An 18,852-nucleotide genomic window follows, 5' to 3' on the forward strand; every position below is an offset into this window, starting at 1 on the left:
CTTCAAACCGCGTTGGTTTCCCACTGCTCGGAGCAGATGGAGGCTGGGAACAGCAGGGCTAATGAAGCTGTGCCGTGAGGCTGAGAGCTGTGTGCTGTTCCTCTGGCTTTGGGAGACACCGCTGCTTGGGATTATTTTGGGAAGCTTTGTAGTTGCTATTATTACATTGCAAATGCATGCCTGGGTGGTTGCTAACCTGAGACCTGCCTTCCTTTGCTCCTCATCAATCTAAAAATGAATCAGGGATCTCTCCTGTGCTGCCAGGACTTCCCAGGAGACGCAGCGTGAGGATACTGATGGTCAAGGGGCTCCGGTTTCACTCTTTATCCATTTGAGCTTAAACAAGGCTCCAAGCTGCTGATGGCCCAGCCCCAGACAGCCCATACACAAGGACAAGGCTCTTGTTCCCCAGGGAGAGCTTCCTTTCTGCCTCTGACTCCATCACTAAAGCTTTGGAAACCACGACCTGTGTTGCTTAGGAGCTCATCTCCAGTATAGGCAGCCAGCAAAGCCAATCCCAGGAGGACGGAGAGAGGTGTGCTAATAACAAACAGCTGCTGGAGGCAGCTTCTTTGAGAGCAGACCAGCATCTCTGTGCTGTTATTCCCTATAGACAGCGCTGTCTCCCTGAAGACCTGTCTGCAGCTCTGCCAGCATTCAGATGGCTCTGCTTGCTGTGTATTCTACAGAGCTGCGTTTCTGTTTGATGCTTTGCTCTCTGCAGGTTGGCTCAGGGCACTGTGGCAGCCTGTGGGGCTGCCTGATAAGCTCTGAGTTGCAGGTGTTGTGTTATCAGACCGAAGCTCCTGCCTCCTATAGCTGATTGCTCCTACAGCTGATTGCTCCTATAGCTGAAAACACCTCTTTTGTTTGCAGTCTAATTACTGGTTACAGCTTTCCGAAGTGAGTGTGAAGGTGAGGAGTTTTTGGTGCTCTCTTACACCCACTTCTGCTTCTAGCTCTGGTTGTGCAGCACTCACAGCCTGGAGTGTGAGCACAGTGTGTGTTACACAGAGATCAGTCACAGCTGGGGTAAGTACTGAAATCTGTGCATCATCTGTTGCCTTAGCTGGAAATGCTGACACACCTGTTAGAATGTGCTGCTCAGTTAATGCAGTTTGTGACACTGTGCCAGGCAGGGGGTTGGAGCTTCGTGATCCTTCAGGTCCCTTCCAAGTGGGGCCGCTCTAGCAATCTGTGTCTGCCTCATCTCAGCCATTCACTTACCTGAAGACATGAGTGTGTTCTCTGAGCTGTAGAGGTGCTCAGCAAGGCTTGACTAGCCAAGATACCACACCTTACATCTTCCCATTCCCATTGCTGCCCTTCTGGGCACACACCGGGGTGGTTCAGTGCAGGCCGTGCTCTGTGGCAGCTCCCCGCTGCAGTGCTGGGCAGGCTCTGCTCTGACTGAGCTGCTGGAAGCACCGGGAGCCGCCAAACTGGCAGCTGAGCTTTTGTTAAATTCAGCTCCCCAGAAGCTGGCACAAATCTTGTTGTTTCCTTATCACGGCGCTGTGCCAGGCAGCTTGAGGAGCACAGCGTGTGAGCACTGGCTGCACGGATTCTTCCCTTCTCCTTCTCTCGGAGCCCACAAGAAAAGAGTGTGAAAGGAGTGAAGTGAAACCTTCAGCACGGGATCTCCTTGGCTGTGTGTTGTACGTTTCCTCGTGCTTGCTGGCATTTATCTGTAGCTGTGTCTCTTTTTGCAGCTGGCTCAGGTGCTGTGGATCTGCATGGCCATGGCTGCAGGCTGCTGGGGGTGGGGGGGAGGGTACGGTGTGTTCCAATGGATTTGTTTCCCTATCTTATAAATCTTTTAAAGTAGCTGAGAAGCAAAACTTGTTGAGAGCCCTTTTTGGTGACATCACCATGCAGCAGCCTGTACCGAGGCTGCACCCTGGGCAGCGTTCTGTGTGTCTGCAGGGAGATGAGATGCTCCTGCATGCAAATAACAGCCAGACGGAAATCTGCAGCTCTGTTGTCTCTTCTGCTGATAAACTCCGTGTCAGTTCAGTATTACCTACATTTGTGGAGTATGTGAGCATCAAGCTTTGTGCGGCTTTGTTACCCGTTCCAGTTTTGCTCTTTGAATTCTGGCTGAGGCTGGAGAGAATTGTGTCGGTGCTGCTCTTCCAGTGGAGCACAAAGGCAGACTTTGGCACCGTAAGGCTCAGAAAAGCCCCCACCGTGGTGAAGCTGCTCCTTCCTCCTCTCGCTGTGCAACTTGGCTCCGATTAGTTTGTCTTGACTGCAAGATGCTCAGGCCAACACTGCTTCTGTTTCAGAGCAACCTGCCAGAGATTAATTAGATCCCAGGCCTGCTGGAAGACCAGCCAGCAAAGTCTGTGTGCCATTAACTCAGTACTTATCGCACCAACATTGCTGGAATAAATGTGCCCTCTGTTGTGCTGCAACAGGCAAAGATTGTCGCCGAAATGAAATGTTTGAACAGATACGGAGCACGATAGCTCCGGAGCTGCACCAGCTGTTTGCTTCCATCAGATTTTAGCTGTGGTCACTGAAATGGCACCAAGTGTGCATCAGTGTGTGCCGCCCCGCCGGGCCCAGCAGCGCTCTGCCAATCCCACCCGTGGCAGCACGGAGTGTGGGCAAAGGCTGCAGGGTACACAGCATTACTGAGGCGTGAGCATGTAATGGACATCCAGCACGCTGTGTGTCAGTGCATGAGGAGGCCTACAGTCAGCATCAGCCATTGTTCCAAAGGAACCTGTGGTTTGAAGTCATAAAGGATGAAAGAAATGAAGTGGAATTGGGAAGATGGTGGAACAAATACTCAGCAGGAGCTGCAAATTTACATTTGGACTCTGTCAGCAGAGAAGTGACCTTGTCTCACCACCCTTCGCATGTGCCTGAGCAAAGCAAATGCAGGGCACAGCAGATTGGCTCGTGTCGGCTCATCTCACAGCAGAGAATGGGGAGAAAGTCTGTCCAGAGCAGTGGGGAGCGAGGAGCCAGAAGCCAAGAAGCAGGAGCAGCGCTGGTACTGCAGAACGAGCAGTGGTGTATCTAACCAACAGGCAGAGAGATGGGCTGAGGAGAGCCGTGATGTACAGGGAACTGCATGCCAGCAATGTTAGCAACAGCAGCTTTAATTAATCTGGGGAGCAAACGAGAAGAAGACTGCAGTATGTCCAGAACCAAGGGGCAGCTCTGGCACTGTGGCTGGGGGAAGGGCTGAGACACGGCCTGCTGCAGGGCAGGGGCTGCGCTCAGAGCAGGGAGGCCAACAGGGCTGCACCACGGACTGCTGAGATGGGGAGACGTGCTGCGTGCCCTCCTGGAGCGGTACGACCTGGATGCCAGTCAGATGTGCAACTCAGTGCCTTGTAATTTAACATGAAACATCTTGTTCTTGTGCTGACACGCGCAGCACCGCGACTTAAGGATGGTGTTTGGATTGGGAACGTTCTGCTTCGATGGGAAGTAAAACAAACCAACACAAAACCAACCCCAAAACACCTCAAACCCCAAAACACCCCAAACCCCAAAGCACCCAATAAGCTGCTGCTTCTCTGGCTCATTGCTTCGCCCTGCTCAGAGCCAGCTACTGAGAGCCACGGTGGGACTGCAGCAGGCTTCACCTGATTGCAGCAGAGGGCAGCTGACGAGGATGCTGAGAGAGCAGAGAGCCAGCTGTGTGCTGCAAATGCCCACGTGTGATCATCAGCAGACAGGAACTGCTTGGGCTGTAGCTGGGCATTTGGAAATGCTGCACGTGGTGTCTCAGCAATGGGATGCTGCCATGAATTACTTCTCAAGCTGCTTTCCCTGCACGGGAGCTTCTGCTGAGCGACGCAGAGTTGGTGGAAGGAGGAGAAAGCTGCTGCTGTTCCTGTGTGCTCACACACACTTATTTGAAAGGCTGAACCAAAAGGTTCAATGAGAACTTCTTGCTAATGAAACAACGTTGGTTTTATTTTATTTTATTTTATTTTATTTTATTTTATATTTTATTTTATTTTATTTTATTTTATTTTATTTTATTTTATTTTATTTTATTTTATTTTATTTTATTTTATTATTTTTTGCAGTAACGCAGCGCTGCTCCTGGTCCAAAGAACTCCAACCAAGTCACCCGCCATAGCTTAAACTGCTGCAGGTCTGGTGCTGCCTGTGCTGTGCAATGGTGCTGGCTTCCCAAGGAGAAGCTGCTCTTAATGCTCGGAGCCAGGGGTGGCTCCTGACAGGAGGGGCTGCCATAAAGGTCATTTCCTGAGCGAAGGGAGCCCTAACAACGTTCTGAGCATGAGAGTCCCGCACTCGCATCCTTACGGCCATGGGCGGTCAGGGCCGCCCCGTTCCTCACGCCTGGTCCCGGCGTGGCGCCCCCTGCTGGCCGGGCAGCTCCGCGCCACGCCCCTTCAGGAGGACTTTAAAACGAGGAAGTCCCACCTCTTCTCCGCCTGGCGATTGGCCGCAGCGCCCGCGAGGTCGTGCGGCGATTGGCCGGGACGCCTTTCGGGGGGCGGGGCTACGGGCTAAAGGTGCCGCGGCGGGCGGGGGCGCGGCTGTCCCGGCCGTGGCGGCGGCGGGTGCGCGTGGCGGGTCGGTGCCGCCCGCCCGGGGCCGCGCCATGAAGAGCCTCAAGTCCCGCCTCAGGAAGCACGAAGCCGTTATCGCGGGCAGCGCGGTGCGTCCGGCCGGACCGGAGGGGCTGGGGGTGTCCCGGGGGACGTGGCGGGGCAGCTGGGGCTGAACACGAGTCCCCAACGCGGGCTGTGCGGCCGGGCCTGGGAACCGCTGTGCGCGTGTCCGGCCGCTGGGGAGGGCGGGGGGGGGCGGCCGTGGGGGGAACAGGGGGGGAACGGGGGGCTGCGGTGTGTGCCCGGTGTGTGCCCGGTGTGTGCCCTGTGTGTGCCCTGTGTGTGCCCTGTGTGCGCTCTATGTGCTCTGTACGTGCCCTGTACGCGGTGCCTGCGGTGCCCGGCGTGGCTGGTGCTGCCTGCGGTGCAGCAGAGCTCTGGAAGCAGAGACCCGCTCTCTGCGTTCAGCTCCGGCGCTGTTTTCTGCCCCCGGCCCTTCCATGGCTTTCCGTCCCTGCGGGCCGCTCTGGGCGCTGCAGGCGGAGCGTGCATTGCCATCACTCGGTGAATGGTTTCCTAGGAGTCCGCTCAGGAACCTGAGCCCTGAGTCCGCTCAGGCTGTTGCCCTCCTGGGCTCCTCGCTGCCGTCCCGCCGCTCGCTGAATGTGCTGCTGGCCGCCTGGAGTAGCGGCAATGGGCGGCTGGATGCGCCGTGCTGGCTCCTATCAGCCATCTTCTACGATATTAGATTCCTCTCAAACGCTGTTGCTCGTTTGTCTTAGACCTGGAAGCGTGACTTGAGGAGAATAGTTCATTTGAAAGCTATGCGGGCAGTCAGGCTTGTAAACTGCCGACAACTCCCTGGATGGGATGACAGCTCGGTGTGTGAGCACATCGTGCAGTGCAGTGATTCAGATGTCTGTCATGATAATCTGTAACGTGTGGGCTGGCACTGCTCTGTGCTCTTCATTAGCCGTCCTATACTTTAGAACTGTTTGTTATTTCAAAGTAAGCTCGCAGTAATTAAATGTCAACAAACAGTTGAGAAGTGATGCAGCATTTGTGTTCGGCTTTGGGTACATGTGGAGGCTTTTCAGTGCTGTGGAGCAGGCTCGACAAGCCTTCCTTTCCAAGTAGGTTTGATCAGTCTGAGCACTTCTAAGAACTGAAATCCTTCTGGGATACCTGAAGGAAATCTGCGTTAGCACAAGTCATTTATAAGCTGGATTTTGTCCCCACGCTGTGCTCACTTATCTGTTCATTCCAACCTTTGCTAACACAGTCGCTCCACCAGCTTCTCCAATGCACTGCTTCTATATGGGGGGGTTCCTCCTGTGTTCCTCCATGCGGGTGGCTGTTAATGGTGAGGCTGAAGGGAGGTGCTCGGATGGAGCCCGCTCTGTTCCTGGCTGCTGGGGCAGGAGGGAAGTGGGTGGGAATCCTGCCAGGCTGGGCGGTGTGGATCCTGCTTGAAAGCAGTGCAAAAAGAGCTGTCTGTTTCAGAAACTTCAGCCCTCCCTCCTGTTCCCACCCAGCGCTGTTTCCTGGGGGGGGGGGGGGGGGGGGTGGAGAGAAACTTAATCCCTTCATCGTTCTTCTCAACCTTTTCCTTCAGGTTAAGGCAGCAGTTGTGTGCCTTAATGCTTTCTGACGGTGACCTTTTGGGAATGGCTTTGCCACCCGTCCCATAATGAAGGAAAGCCATAAAATGCAGGAAGTAATTACCAGCTTCACCATCATTCGGGGTGCTGCATCTGAGAAATGAATTACCTGGTTTTGCCAGCTCCAGCTGGCGGCTGCTGGGGAAATAACCTGAGCAGTCTGCTTGGTCACGTCAGCCCTGTGAATAGCGAGACAAATGCTGCTTGTCTTTGTGCTATTGTGGGCTGGGAGCTTTGTAGCAGATCCTGTGGCCCATGAAGGTTGCAGTGCACAGACAGTGGCTCACTCAGCAGCTCTGATGGGATGAATTGCACTTAATGGAGTGGATCGCACTGGGTGGCAGCGTGTGCTGCTAATAGTTCTGAGCTTCCAGAAGGAATGCTGGTGTGGGTGTGTGCTTGTCAGCCAGGCTGGAGCTAGGAAGTGAGTTCTTCTAGTAAAGAGAGGAATTCCTTCTGTAGCTGCGTGCACGAGGAGCTCAGCAGAAATACCTTCTGATTGGCTTTCCTTGAGCTTTCCTGGAGAAGGTGTGCAGGGAAAGGTTTGTTCCTTGTTCTGTTTCAGACCTTTGCTGGTCAGCTTTCAGAGGTGAGTTCTGCTTACTGGACATGCTGTCCATTACATCAGTGTTGGGGCTTACTGCCCTTCTGTCCTTTGTGATGAGCTCTGGATGGGGGGGTGTGTGGTGGTCAGGGCTGCTTATGGCCCACAGTGGGAGTCCATTTGGGCAGGGCTGCAGCTCCTCCAGGCTCTTGGTGTTGGAGGGTGAGGCGTCGGGGCAGCCCATGTGAGGAATGCGTGTGCTTCAGTTATTGGCAGTGCTGCCTGGAGCTCCTCGGGTGATGAAGATGAGCAAGTGGAAAAACCCTGCAAAAACTTTGGTTGTTTTTTTTTCTGCTTTGGGAAAAGTAATGTTCAGGTTGTTTGAATTATACTAGCAAACCCTGAACGTCATATGTAATCAGTGGAAACCATTGTGGGAAAAGCAAAGGTAGGCATCTGAGCTCTCATCCTGGCGTGACAGTCCCTGGTTATTAAATTAGTACCTGACCAACTTCTGTAGTTAGGGATGGCTGTCAGGCTGTGTTAGTGCTTTCCTGCCTGTGGATGCTGCCGCGTTCTGCTGCACTAATGGATGCCTCCCTCTGTGTGAGGAGGAGCCCTTTGCTCTGCTTGGGTTCAGCTCCCCAGTGGGATGAGACCTGTGCTGCTGGTGGCACGCATCGCTCTGAGGGCAAACAAGACCTTGATGGCGTTTGGTCACAGCCCTGCCCTGTGCAGACAAAGCCCTTGTGGCTGTGCCTGTGGCAATGCCTGCTCAGCAGAACGTTCCCTGTGCTGCTGCTGGTGGCTGGAGCTGAGTTACTCAGCCCTTCTGTGCGCATCCCAGCACGGCTTCACAGTGCTGTCCTCAGGCACCACTGCCAGCAATCAGCCCTGGAACATTTGAATGTCAAATCCGAGCCTGAATGTGATTATTTCTTAGGGGATGTTTGGGTTCTGAGAAGCTTTGTTAAGGCTCGTGCTGGTGTGTGCATTCCTTGGAAGAAAATTGTGCTTCATTTGCATCTAGTTACATGGAATCTTGTGCTTGTTTGTGTGATGCTTGTGGTTCCTATGAAGAAATGAGATTCAAGAGCAGCAATCTGTGGTTCAGCCAAGCCCTGTGGTGCAGCGCTGTGCAGGTGTGTTGTGATTTTCAGGCAACTTTAGAAAGGAGCCTGTATCAAGGCTTTGTTATTTTGGAGTGTAGCAATTAGAGAACATCTTAAATTGGAAGTCTGGGGGGTTCCTGTGTGCTCTAATGGCAGCTGCATTTCAGTCTGTCCCATTTGAAAGGGAAATGCCTCTTCCTCCCATGGGCAGAGCTGTACTGCAGGCCCTGAGCTGTGAGCTCCCAGCTCCATTGGTTTTGTGGTGGAAACTGATGCTCTCCTTGCCGTTAAGGGTGCATTTGGTGTCGGCACAAAAGGCAGCCCCCAGCCTTACTGTGAAAGGGACCTGACAGCCTTTGTTGTGAAGTGCAGCTGGGACAGCTCTGGCTTTTTTCCAGAGCACAGGGTAGGTCAGGTCACTTCTGTTAGTGCTGAGCTGGAGCTCGGGGCTGAGAGGCTGGGGCTGGCTCATCAATACCGTGCACTTAGGTTGCATGTTGTTGGCAATGAGATGTGAAGGAGATCGTGTTTAAAAATAAAACCCAGTTCCTTATTTATTTGGCAGTTTTTCCAGCAGTCTGATCATCCTTTGGAGCTGTGTGCAGAGTTGAGCACTTCACTGCAGTTTGTGTGCTGCTGATAAGCAGTACATGCTCATAAAATACACTTGATCCCTCTCCCCAGCCCTGTATGTGTGGCATCTTCTGGGCAGAGTGGATCAGGCCAAGCCTGCGGGATGGGGATGGCATGAGGTGATGGGAATCCATCCTTCAGGGGTGACACCTGGTGAGTGGTTCTGACAAGGCTGGGAGGATGTAGGTTGCACTGCTGAGGCTACAAACAGTCTGTGCAGCTTTGAAATAAATCCCAATGCTTCAAAAGCCGCCGCTCGGTGCTGTGTAAAATCCCAGGGTGTGTCTGTTCACATGTTGCACTGAATCGCAGCTGTACTCTGACCCCTGCACTGAGCAGGGGGACATGCAGGAGCTGCTGGCTGTGCTCTGTGACACACACACGTCTCAGGTCGCTGTTATCAGTCAGCGTCTTCCTTGCCCTGCAGGAAAACCTGTGCTGGGGAAGCGACTGCCTTGTGACAGATGGCCCCAGTGATTCTTTTTCCCTCTTTGACAAGAGTTCTTATTTCTAAGGGCCTTTCAGGCACCAGAAGCTGTGCTTTTGGTTCTATACCTATTTACATGAAAGTATCATCTTTGTGTCTTTCTCTAGAGATCATCCAGGAGCACCCACGTGTTGTGGCAGCTTGCAGGAAGCGCTGATGGCAGCGTGCTGCCAGAGCCCTGCTCCTCCATGTGTGTTATGTGCTTAAGTCGAGCCCTAATGGCATTAGGGGAGGATGTGCCTCGTTTATTTTTTTTCCATTAATGGGATTATCAGCCTCACTCGGTGGTGACGAGAAGCCGTGTTCGCTTTCATAGGTTTATGGCAGCTTTCAGGCTGGAAGGTTTAAGGTCTGCTTTGAATCCCAGCTGTTAGTGCTGACGTGAGCTGCAGGGTGGCCGAGGGCTGCGTGTGCTTCACAGAACTGAGCTGTTTGCTGGCTGTGCTGACAGCTCTGTGAGCAGACCTGGGCCGAGCCCTTCCCAGCACAAGAGGAGCTTCTCGAGCAGCGCTTTGTTCTGGCAGCTGGCAACTTGTGCTGTTGTTCAGCTGTACTGTAAGGCAATCATATGCTGCACTGCACAAATGGCATCCGTTGTTGCTAACTTTTGAAGAGTATCGTCTTGGACTTGAGAGCTGTTTCATCACACTGGCCAACACAAGCTGTACCTGTGCTCAAAGTGTAGTAAAGAGTGGCATTTCAGAATGGGTGGGTAGCACTGAACGGCTGTTATCACATCTGCGTTTGATTGACTGAAGTGCTAAATGAGAGCACAATGGCAGCTGGTATAGAACTGAAGGTTCTCTGCCAGGAAGACAGACATTGTATGTATGACATCGTGCTCACACTGATGACCAGACCTCTTCTGTGGGCTTTTTGCTGGCATGCAGCTCTTGTGAGTGTGCTGCTGGCTGCCGCATTCACTCAGGAGAGTGAAAATAGATTGATGAATTGATTACTTGTAATAGAATCTGTATCACACAATCACTGAGCATCATGGATCGGAAGGGACCCGGAAAGATCCTCTAATCCAATCCCCCTGCTGGAGCAAGAACACCTGGATAAGGTCATTATCAATCAACAAATTTTAAAGATGACCTTCTCTAATTGCTTTGCTGGTTGTCAGCAGCATACAAGTGTTTTCTTTGCTGATCACAGTTATTACTGCTGACAGTACCCCAGGGTTTCCTTTGCCAGCAGCTGTGTGCCCTTCCCTGCCCCTTGCTAAGGGCAGGACGTGTCTGTGTGCACAGGAGCAAGCTGCTGCTCTGGGTGCTGAGTGCCTGACTGCAGATCCCTCTGGTGGTGTTGTCTGGGCTCTCACTGGTTTCTCATCTTCAGATCCTGAATTGTGATGATGGGGTGATGAATGTGCTCATTTCCGAAGGTCGTAACCTTACAGGGTCCTGCAAATCTTGCCTCTGAGCTTCTCAGTGCGCACCGTGTGCGGTGTGGAGCAGTGAGGGTCTGTCTGCTGCGCTGAGCACTGCAGGGTGCAGCAGTGCTGTGTGCTGGCCTGGAGAGAGCTGCAGGACGGGCTGTAGCTTCGTGAGGGAAAGCAGCTTTGTTTCCCATCAGTGATGTTATCTCTAAGATAAAAGGCTTCAGGTTCAGGGAGAACAGTAGGTGGTGGTTCACGCTGTGTGCAGTGAAGTTGTACGGTTCCGTCCTGGATGATGTTGAGGATGCTAAAAGCTTGTTTGCACACCATGAAGAACTAGATAATAGGGAATTTAATTGAAAGTTATTAGGTAAAGAATTAGGATCTCTCTGGCCTAGGAAGCTTCAATTGTTGACTGAAGGCTAGGAGAAATCGTCTGTGCTGGTTCAGTTCTCGTGTTGTGGGGTACATCTTGTAGTCTCTGACACAGTGCACACACTGCACGCTCGGGTCTTTATTTCTCACCCTCTGAGCTCTCAGAGATGGAGCTGCCGGGAGGGGAACTCCACTGGTGCAAGTCTGCAGCTGGGCTGCTCTTCCTGGAGCCATGACAGCTGTGCTGCCACAAGTTGGATTTGGGCAGATCTGTGCAAGGGAGCTCAGCTGGGGAGCGCAGCACTGTGTGGGTTCTCACCAAACCGATTCCAGTTGTGTAGGTATTCTTGCTGCTGCCACCACTCATAAAATGTATTTATTTTCTTTCCAGAATGCCACTTTTAGCTTGAGGAGACAGACTTGGTTCTGCTCAGGATAACTCTGAGATGATGTGGTCGTTCCCGTGGGCACTGAATGTTCTTGGGGCGGTTTTGTCACATGAAGGCTAATTGCAGAGATGCCCTGGAATGTTCTCTGGAACACGGCGGTGCTGTGAGGCACAGTGCTGCTCCCAGCAGGTAGCACAGAGGAGCTGAAAAATGGCTGGGGAAGGGTGAATAGTGCAAATAGGAGGAGGTGTGATTTGTCTGTGACAGGGGGCTCCTCTGAGAAAAGCCTTTCGAAGTTATTTCCAAGTACCCTACGGGGGCTGTGTTGTGTGTTTGTGGTCTTTCTTGCTCTGCATCATGTTTGTCTCCCCTGCAGACTAAACAGTGCTCCGTAATGTTGACCCAGCCCTCTAAATACAGCACTCAGGAGATCTCTGGTTAAATGCAAAGCTTGTGGAAGGAGACTTCCAGCTTCCCTACTGTTAAACATGATGCTGTCTATTGAGTGTTTTGACAGCCTCCGCGACTCCTCTCATTTAACGCGTTGGGAGACAGACTGGCAGCAGCAGTAAGCTGAAACCCGCTTCTATTCAGAATGGCTTCCATCACTGTGCAAGGAGGTGTCCTTTTGAAGCGGAGGCATGTGTGGTTTCTAATTTGAAATGGGTTAAATTTCTGTCAAAATAGGATCACGCATTCCATCTGCTCTGCAGTCGGAGTTGTCTCAAGTCTGATGGCGGGGCTGGTTTTGGCTCTGCGCTGTGGTGGAATGGGAAAAAATGACTCCTGCTGGTATTTCAGTCCTTCTGTGTTATTAGTGGTGAGAAGCATGACCTTCATTAATGTCAGCCGACAGTTAATTTGACTAATGTGTTTGTTATTTTAAAGTGAGTGTTTGTGTCTGCGGAACAGGACGTGGTAGCGCAGCTCGGTGCGTGCTTGTCTGCTCGGTGAACATTAAACCCCAAAGACATTACTCACGGCACGAGCATGCAGGGAATGTATTAATAGCTATTGCTCTCCATCGCTCTGCTATCAGAAAATAGATCTGGGCTGCTGACTGTCTGCGTGCTGTTGACAAGACGCTCTGGGCTGGGCAGTATTTACACACGAGCGATCCCTGGGCAGTCGGCTGCGGGCTTTGCGGCACGGAGCTGCGGTCAGCCCGGAGGGATGAAGGCTGAGGAGGATCCTGAAGATGCAGCAAACATACCTGGGGATCCCAGCTAAGCGAAGGATGGAGCAAAATGAGCTTGGGGTGGGGGAGAGGATCTGTGTGTGAGAGCCCCTTCCAACCCGCTCTGCTTGGTGCTTGGTGAGCTGCAGCCGCTCGTGGCTTGATGCGAGGCACAGCGGGCACTTCTGGCAGTGAGAAGCTGTGCCTTCTAGAATGACTTGTTGGTTTTCTTGTGCAACTAAAGACACGGTAAGTATCCTTAATTTCCTATTGCTGGCAGCACCTTACAGCCACAGAAACATAAAAGCTTGAATTCTGTAACTCCTCGCTAATGAATGAATGAGTTGAATGAGTTGTGTTCATCTTCAGGAACTCTTCCTGTGGGATTTAGTGAATGCGGATCGTGCAGGTGATAACGGTTAAGTGGATCATGGGAAACTGGCATAATTTAGATGCAGTGACCAAAGGAAAGCTGTACTTCTGTTAACGCAACAGCGACAGAATCTTTACCTGAAGACTGATGAAGTGGGAGGGAGGGGTGCGTAGTAGTGGGTTGTCTGTGTATTGCATTGAGTTTGAGCTGGTGGGTGCAAACTGCAGGTCTGAAACTCAAAGTCTGAGCATGGACACAAATGTTGCACTGTGATCACTTAAGGACGTGAAACATTGTTATACTTGAAAGAACTTGGAGGGGGCAGAGCTTGATGTGCAGCTTCTGGAGTAGTTACAACTAAAACATCGCTTGCACAAGAAGGGGCTTGTAGCAGAGGAGCCCTGTCAGGCATTGGAGGAATCCTGCTCTCCCTGCTGGCAGTGCCTGCAGCTCGTACCGTGACCAATGGTGTGCCCTCTGTGGGGGCTTGATTGTGCTGGGCTGGCTTGGCTTGTAACTAATTAATGTTTTAATTGACTGACAATGGTGCTGCACTTTGTTGAAACACCTGTGGGTGTGACTTTGAGAGCTGTCTGTTTCTATTACTGCGTGTCACTTTCAGCAAGTCATTGCTGAGGCTCCGTGATTACCACAGTCATGTTATGGGAATGGGAAATAAAGGTAATTATGGCTGTAATGCTGTCATATGACTTGTTGTGCACTGGTGGCTGTAGGTGTTCATTTCTGAACTTCCTTCATCACTTCCAGCCAGCAAAGCCTGCCTGGCTGTGAGGTGGGCCTGTGCTTGCTGGTTACTGGGGGCCCATGTGGCTGCCCGGGGCTCTTCCAGCCTCCAGTGGGGGACCTGGAGCAGTGCTGGCCTTCACTTTGTCACCAGACTTTGTGGAACATCTGGGAAGGGCCGTGCTGGCTGTGGGTAGAGCAGGTGCAGTGCTGTGGGTAGGATGTCACCCGCAGCTCTAAATTGGAGGCAAACAAGGAAAAAGTGGGGGGTGACGACTGTCTGCATCTGTGCAGTGCTGTGCTTATGACCGACCTGTGCTTTCTTTGTGCTCTGTGTGGCTTCGGTATTTGCAGGCAATTTGAAGCTATAAACCTTGAATTTTCTTCTTGTGCAGCTCATAGCTGTTCATCTCCTGCTCAGCTAAGCTGCAGATCTGTGAACAGTCCTGAGCAGCCAGATTGGCGCATCTGTTTGGTGTTAAAACTGGGGAGCCCTTTGGGACTTCTTGGAGGTCTATTTTTAAGAATGACCGAATGCAGTGGGTTGAATCAGTGCATCTCTGTGCATGTGTAATGTGCTTGTGTTGGGGGTTCCCTCCCTGGCAAGGTACATGGAGAGAGGCTGGAATGGTGCTTGGAGGAGGAGCAGTGTGTGAGCTGGTGGGGTAACACAAGGTCCCAACATTTCGTTTCTGATGTTCTTTCATCGTTCTTTTTGTTATGGAAGCAGCGTGACTGTCAGTAAATCTGTGGGGCTCAGCTGGTTTTGATAAACATGACCTTAGTTTGGAAAGGGCTGAACTCAGTTCATATTTTTCATGTTGCTGACTGCTGAATTCACAGAAACTCAAGTCTGCTGTTGATTACGTGTTTTGTAATTGTTGCTGTATTCAGATGTCCCACAAGACACATCCTTGCGTTGTTCTCTGCTCTACCTGGACTATGAAAGGGCTGATAGGAAGGGGAAGGACTGTAGCAGCTGTATTTTATCTGCCCACTTCCTTATCAAATCATATTTTGTGACTACTGGGTGCTTATGCTGAAGATGGCTGCTTAGATTGGAAGTGGTCAGCTGTAGTGTCTTTGGCTCTGCTGCTTGCCATTCCTGGCTTATCTGTTCCTGTTGTGTCTTAGCTTGTAAGCTTTGGGGCACAGACAGATATTTAACAGAGACACGGGACAGTTGACTGCTTTATTTAGACTATCACAATGTAAATGTTTGGCAGTGAAGATAAGCAAGAAGTCCCCCCCCCCCCCCCCCCCCCCCCCAGGTTTTTCTATAGCCAGAGGAACTGACTGCCTTGGGAGGAGAACTGATGCTCTTCCCCAAGGGGTGTGAGTCCAGGAGGCAGCTTTGGAGATGAAAGGGGTCAGGGGAGGGAGGGAAAGGTTAAAATGTAATAATGGGGCATTAGGAGAAACATTCTTGAGACAGTTAATGAAGGACTGTGCTGTGAGTCCTGTGGCTGATCAGCCTCTGCTCCAAGAGAGATGGTCAGTTTCATTACCCACAGATCTGAAAATCTTGAGTTTTCCTTAAATTTATGAGGAACTACTGTGTGTAACTTTAGTCTTAGGCCCTTCTGGATGAAGCCCAGCAGGATGAGTGGTTTTATACCCAAAGATTCTCCTTTAAGGATCAGAGCGAGTCAACCAGGCTGTCCCTGAGCAGTGTGCTCAATGCTGACAGCCCGACTGGAATGCTGTGGTGTTGTACATAAATGACCAAACAATTTAACAGGATGACTTTCATTTGTAAGCAGAAATATATATATATATATTTTAATCCCTCCCCCCAGTAATGAGCTTCAGTGTTTTGTTGGAACAGCTTTAGCTGATCAGTGCTGTACCACAAGCTCACTTGCTTTTCTAATGCTCTCTTTTGTACAGCTGAATACAGACTGGAACAAGTATGATGACAGGTTAATGAAAGCAGCTGAGAGGGGCGATGAGGAAAAGGTTTCATCCATCCTTGCCAAAAAAGGAGTCAGTCCCACTAAGCTGGATGTGGAAGGGAGGTCTGCGTAAGTAACTTCCAGTGCTCTGGTGATGGGGAAGTCGCTCCATTCCCAAGTCTTTCTGATACTTTGGAAGCTGATGTGAATATATGTGTATGCAATGTGCATGTTAGTTTCTTGCCTCATCTACGCTAGTCTTATACAAGCTTTTAATGAGGAATTGAACAAAGAAGAGGTTATGTGGCTTATGATCTGCAGTGGAAGAAATGGAGAGTAGAGAAAAGGAGGAAATCACCTTGAACAGAAATCTGAACTAAGGGTAGATCATGGGGATACAAACTTCTAGCAGCGAGGATGGACTTGAAGCACACAATCATTTGCTTTGACTTTCTTGGTTAATATTGCTATTTTGTGAATAAAACAGATTCACTTAAGCGTGGCTTTTCTATTTAGATTCCATGTTGTGGCATCAAAGGGAAATCTGGACTGCTTGAACACCATCCTCATTCACGGAGTTGATATCACAGCCACTGATGCTGCAGGTATGCTTCCTCAGATGCTCAAGTGCAACTTGCTGAAGTTCCTAATAGATCCTGAACTGATGTTGGTGCTTTCTAGGTAGAAACGCATTGCATCTGGCTGCCAAGTATGGACATGCTTTATGTCTGCAGAAGCTATTGCAGGTATGAAAGTAGAATTTTTCCTTTGCTATGGCTTTTATTCCTTTGGTAGGGGAGGGTCTGAATTTTAAGATAATCTGCTTTTTCTGGTTTAAAAAACAAACCTGACAGTCATGGAGAAAATGTCTTTTCATATGAGAAAACAGGAATGGCTGGAAGTGTGGAAGTGGAGATAAACAGCATCATCCTTTTGCCTCTTCACAGCAGTTCAAAGTTTCTGCCTTTCAAAGAAAGTGAACTGGAGCATCTTCTAAAGATTAGTGCTCCCTTCCTGAAGCAATTTGCTTATAGGAACAATGATGCTGAAAGATCTGCACAAGAGAAACGTTTGCTTTGAAACAATGGGCAGTTATGTCCAGCATTTCCTTAATGAAACAGTATTGCATGGGAATTGTTTTGGGGTGTGATAGTTTTCTTCATTTATTTTAAACTGAAATCTTAATGAGCTTTTAATATATCTTTGGTTTACTTGACACACGTCTGCATGCAGTCGTAATTGGTACATCCTGTGTAGAGTGACAGCTACTGGTGATACTGGTAGCAAAGAAGCAATGACAAATAGCTGAGAGGTTCTTAGCTGTAGTAAGCAATCACTTGAAAGTTTGTGAGAACTCCGTGATGGGTTTTGTGATTGCTTTGTGCAGCCTCAATTTACTTATAGAATTTTTCAACAGTGTGTGTTCAAAGCACTGAGTTGCGTGTACCCACAGCTACTCTTTGTATGTCAGTGTGCCTGGAAACTGCAAAGGTACATTTTAGCTGCGTTGATTCTGTGTTGCTTCAGTGAAAACCTCAAAACCTTTCAAATGTTCTCAGTGTGATCTGAATGGAAGTTAATAACACAGGTTATTTGTCTTAACAGTACAATTGTCCAACAGAGAATGTGGATCTTCAAGGAAGAACGGCTCTTCATGATGCAGGTAAAAGAATTTGCTTTTTCTCCCAGCAGCAGTATGAAATCTAGATTTTATAATGCATGGTTTCAGATATGCCTAATTCTTCAGCAGTGTAACCTGCTCTTCATTCTTCTCTTGCAAGCTATGTCAGACTGTTCCTCTAGCATACAACTCCTGTGTGACCACGGAGCTTCAGTGAATGCAAAGGATGGGGTAAGTTGTTGCTAATACCTCCCTCTCGTGCAAGCATGTATCCTTGTGTGCGCTTTCTCTACATCCTTTCCCTTTTCTCATTCCTTTTTTCCCCTCTTTAGGATGGGAGGACACCACTGGTGCTGGCCACTCAGATGTGTCGCCCCACAGTTTGCCAGCTTCTTATAGACAGAGGAGCAGACATCAATGTCAGGGACAAACAAAACAGGTAATGCATGTCAAGTGTGCTCAGAATGCCTGCTGACCATTCAAGGGTAGGAAGTTCTCCATTGGCTTTCAGGCTGCAGAATGAATGTTATGTTGAGCAAAGAAAAGAAAACCCAGCAACAAAAAAACCCCACAACCCTCTGACCTGGGACTTAGTCCAGAAATTATGTGCCAATGCAATAATGCAAACAAACTTGGCTTTTCTTATTGCTTATTCTTGCACTTAAAATGCATTTAAATGGACCTAAGTGGAAAGAATTGCATTGGTGCCCAGCAGAGAAATGGCAATTAGTTGCTTTAAGAGTTTGTCTGTCCATTGCTGCAACTTCTGCCCTTTGAGACCGATGTGTAAGACATCATGATGAAAGCAGTACTTTTTTCAAGTATTTGAGTCCCCCTGGGGCTTCTGAGGGGCTGGAAGGGCCTGAGATGTTTCTTTCTGTATCCATGGAGGAGGGATAGAAGGGAGTATCTAACGAGCTGTTGCTTTTGCTGGATATTTCTTGGAGGACGCCTTCCTGGTGGTTAATGGACTTGAGTCTGGTGGGAGACAGAGCATGGGTGCTTGCACTGTGTGTTCTGAAGCTGGTAAATGTTTGTTTGGGAGGCATTGCCAGGGTTCCAGTGCTGGAACTCTGTCTAAACTTCCTCTTATGTTTGTTGTGTCTGCTGATGTTTGCATGTAAACAGAGTAAGCCAAAAATCACGAGAGTCCTCAAAGTACCTGGGTGGTGCTCTCAAAGCTGTTGGTTTGTGCTGGGTTTTATGAAAGTATCGCTATCAGTGTTTTTCTTTTTACAAATGTTTATCTACTAAATGACTTTTTAATGTTTGGTTTCCTCTCTTGGTAAGTGAAAGATTCCTTCACTTAACTTTCCACTGTAGACATAAGTGTGAGCTTATTTCTTTGAGCTCTCCTCTGAAAGCATAAGATCCCAGAGTTTCTGAATGCAGTCTTTCTCCCCATCCTCAGGACGGCCCTAATGTTAGGCTGTGAATATGGCTGCAAGGACGCGGTAGAAGTTTTGCTCAAAAATGGTGCGGATGTTAGTTTGGTCGATGGCCTCGGTCATGACTGTGCTTACTATGCCAGAATTGGTGACAATATTGACATTTTGGCTTTAATAAAAGCTGCCGTTGAGGATTCCAGCAAAGGTATGAACGTGGCTGCTACTGCGCGCTGTTACTCTTTCATTTGGGTTGTGCATCCTCTCAGTACTGTGAATTGAATGTACTCTTCAGAGGACTGCTGCAGTCCTTTAAACAATCAGCAGATAAACAGCCTGTGTGGGAGGGTGGAGAGGATGAGATTTTTGTTTTCTTGTTTGTTTGTCTGTAGTAAAGCCTTTAAAGCTAATGCAGGCTGTGATGAGGTACAGGGTACTGGTATTACTGGTCTTGCAGTACTGATCATAGCTGTTCTTGAGCCTTCTTTATTGAAGATCTTGTACCTGTGAAATGCTTTCTTTACTTTT

The 18,852-nt window shown here is 49.8% G+C and overlaps 1 protein-coding gene across 2 annotated transcripts in view; it reads left to right on the top strand.

Annotated features, from left to right (window-relative positions):
* Window positions 1-4,528: 4,528 nt before the first annotated feature.
* The window catches only part of UACA (uveal autoantigen with coiled-coil domains and ankyrin repeats), a 71,209-nt gene continuing 56,885 nt past the window's right edge, over window positions 4,529-18,852 (top strand). For both annotated transcript variants that reach the window (XR_011904888.1, XM_072345904.1), the window contains exons 1-8: window positions 4,529-4,654; window positions 15,314-15,447; window positions 15,835-15,923; window positions 16,000-16,064; window positions 16,924-16,981; window positions 17,100-17,170; window positions 17,272-17,378; window positions 18,351-18,532. Coding sequence is in view for 1 of the 2 variants with exons in the window: in XM_072345904.1 (XP_072202005.1) it covers window positions 4,598-4,654; window positions 15,314-15,447; window positions 15,835-15,923; window positions 16,000-16,064; window positions 16,924-16,981; window positions 17,100-17,170; window positions 17,272-17,378; window positions 18,351-18,532 (763 nt within the window). In the remaining variant the exon portion in view is untranslated. The remainder of the gene's footprint in view (window positions 4,655-15,313; window positions 15,448-15,834; window positions 15,924-15,999; window positions 16,065-16,923; window positions 16,982-17,099; window positions 17,171-17,271; window positions 17,379-18,350; window positions 18,533-18,852) is intronic.

The sequence above is a fragment of the Excalfactoria chinensis genome, chromosome 10, assembly GCF_039878825.1.
Source record: "Excalfactoria chinensis isolate bCotChi1 chromosome 10, bCotChi1.hap2, whole genome shotgun sequence".
In the NCBI taxonomy this organism is placed as follows: Eukaryota; Metazoa; Chordata; class Aves; order Galliformes; family Phasianidae; genus Excalfactoria; species Excalfactoria chinensis.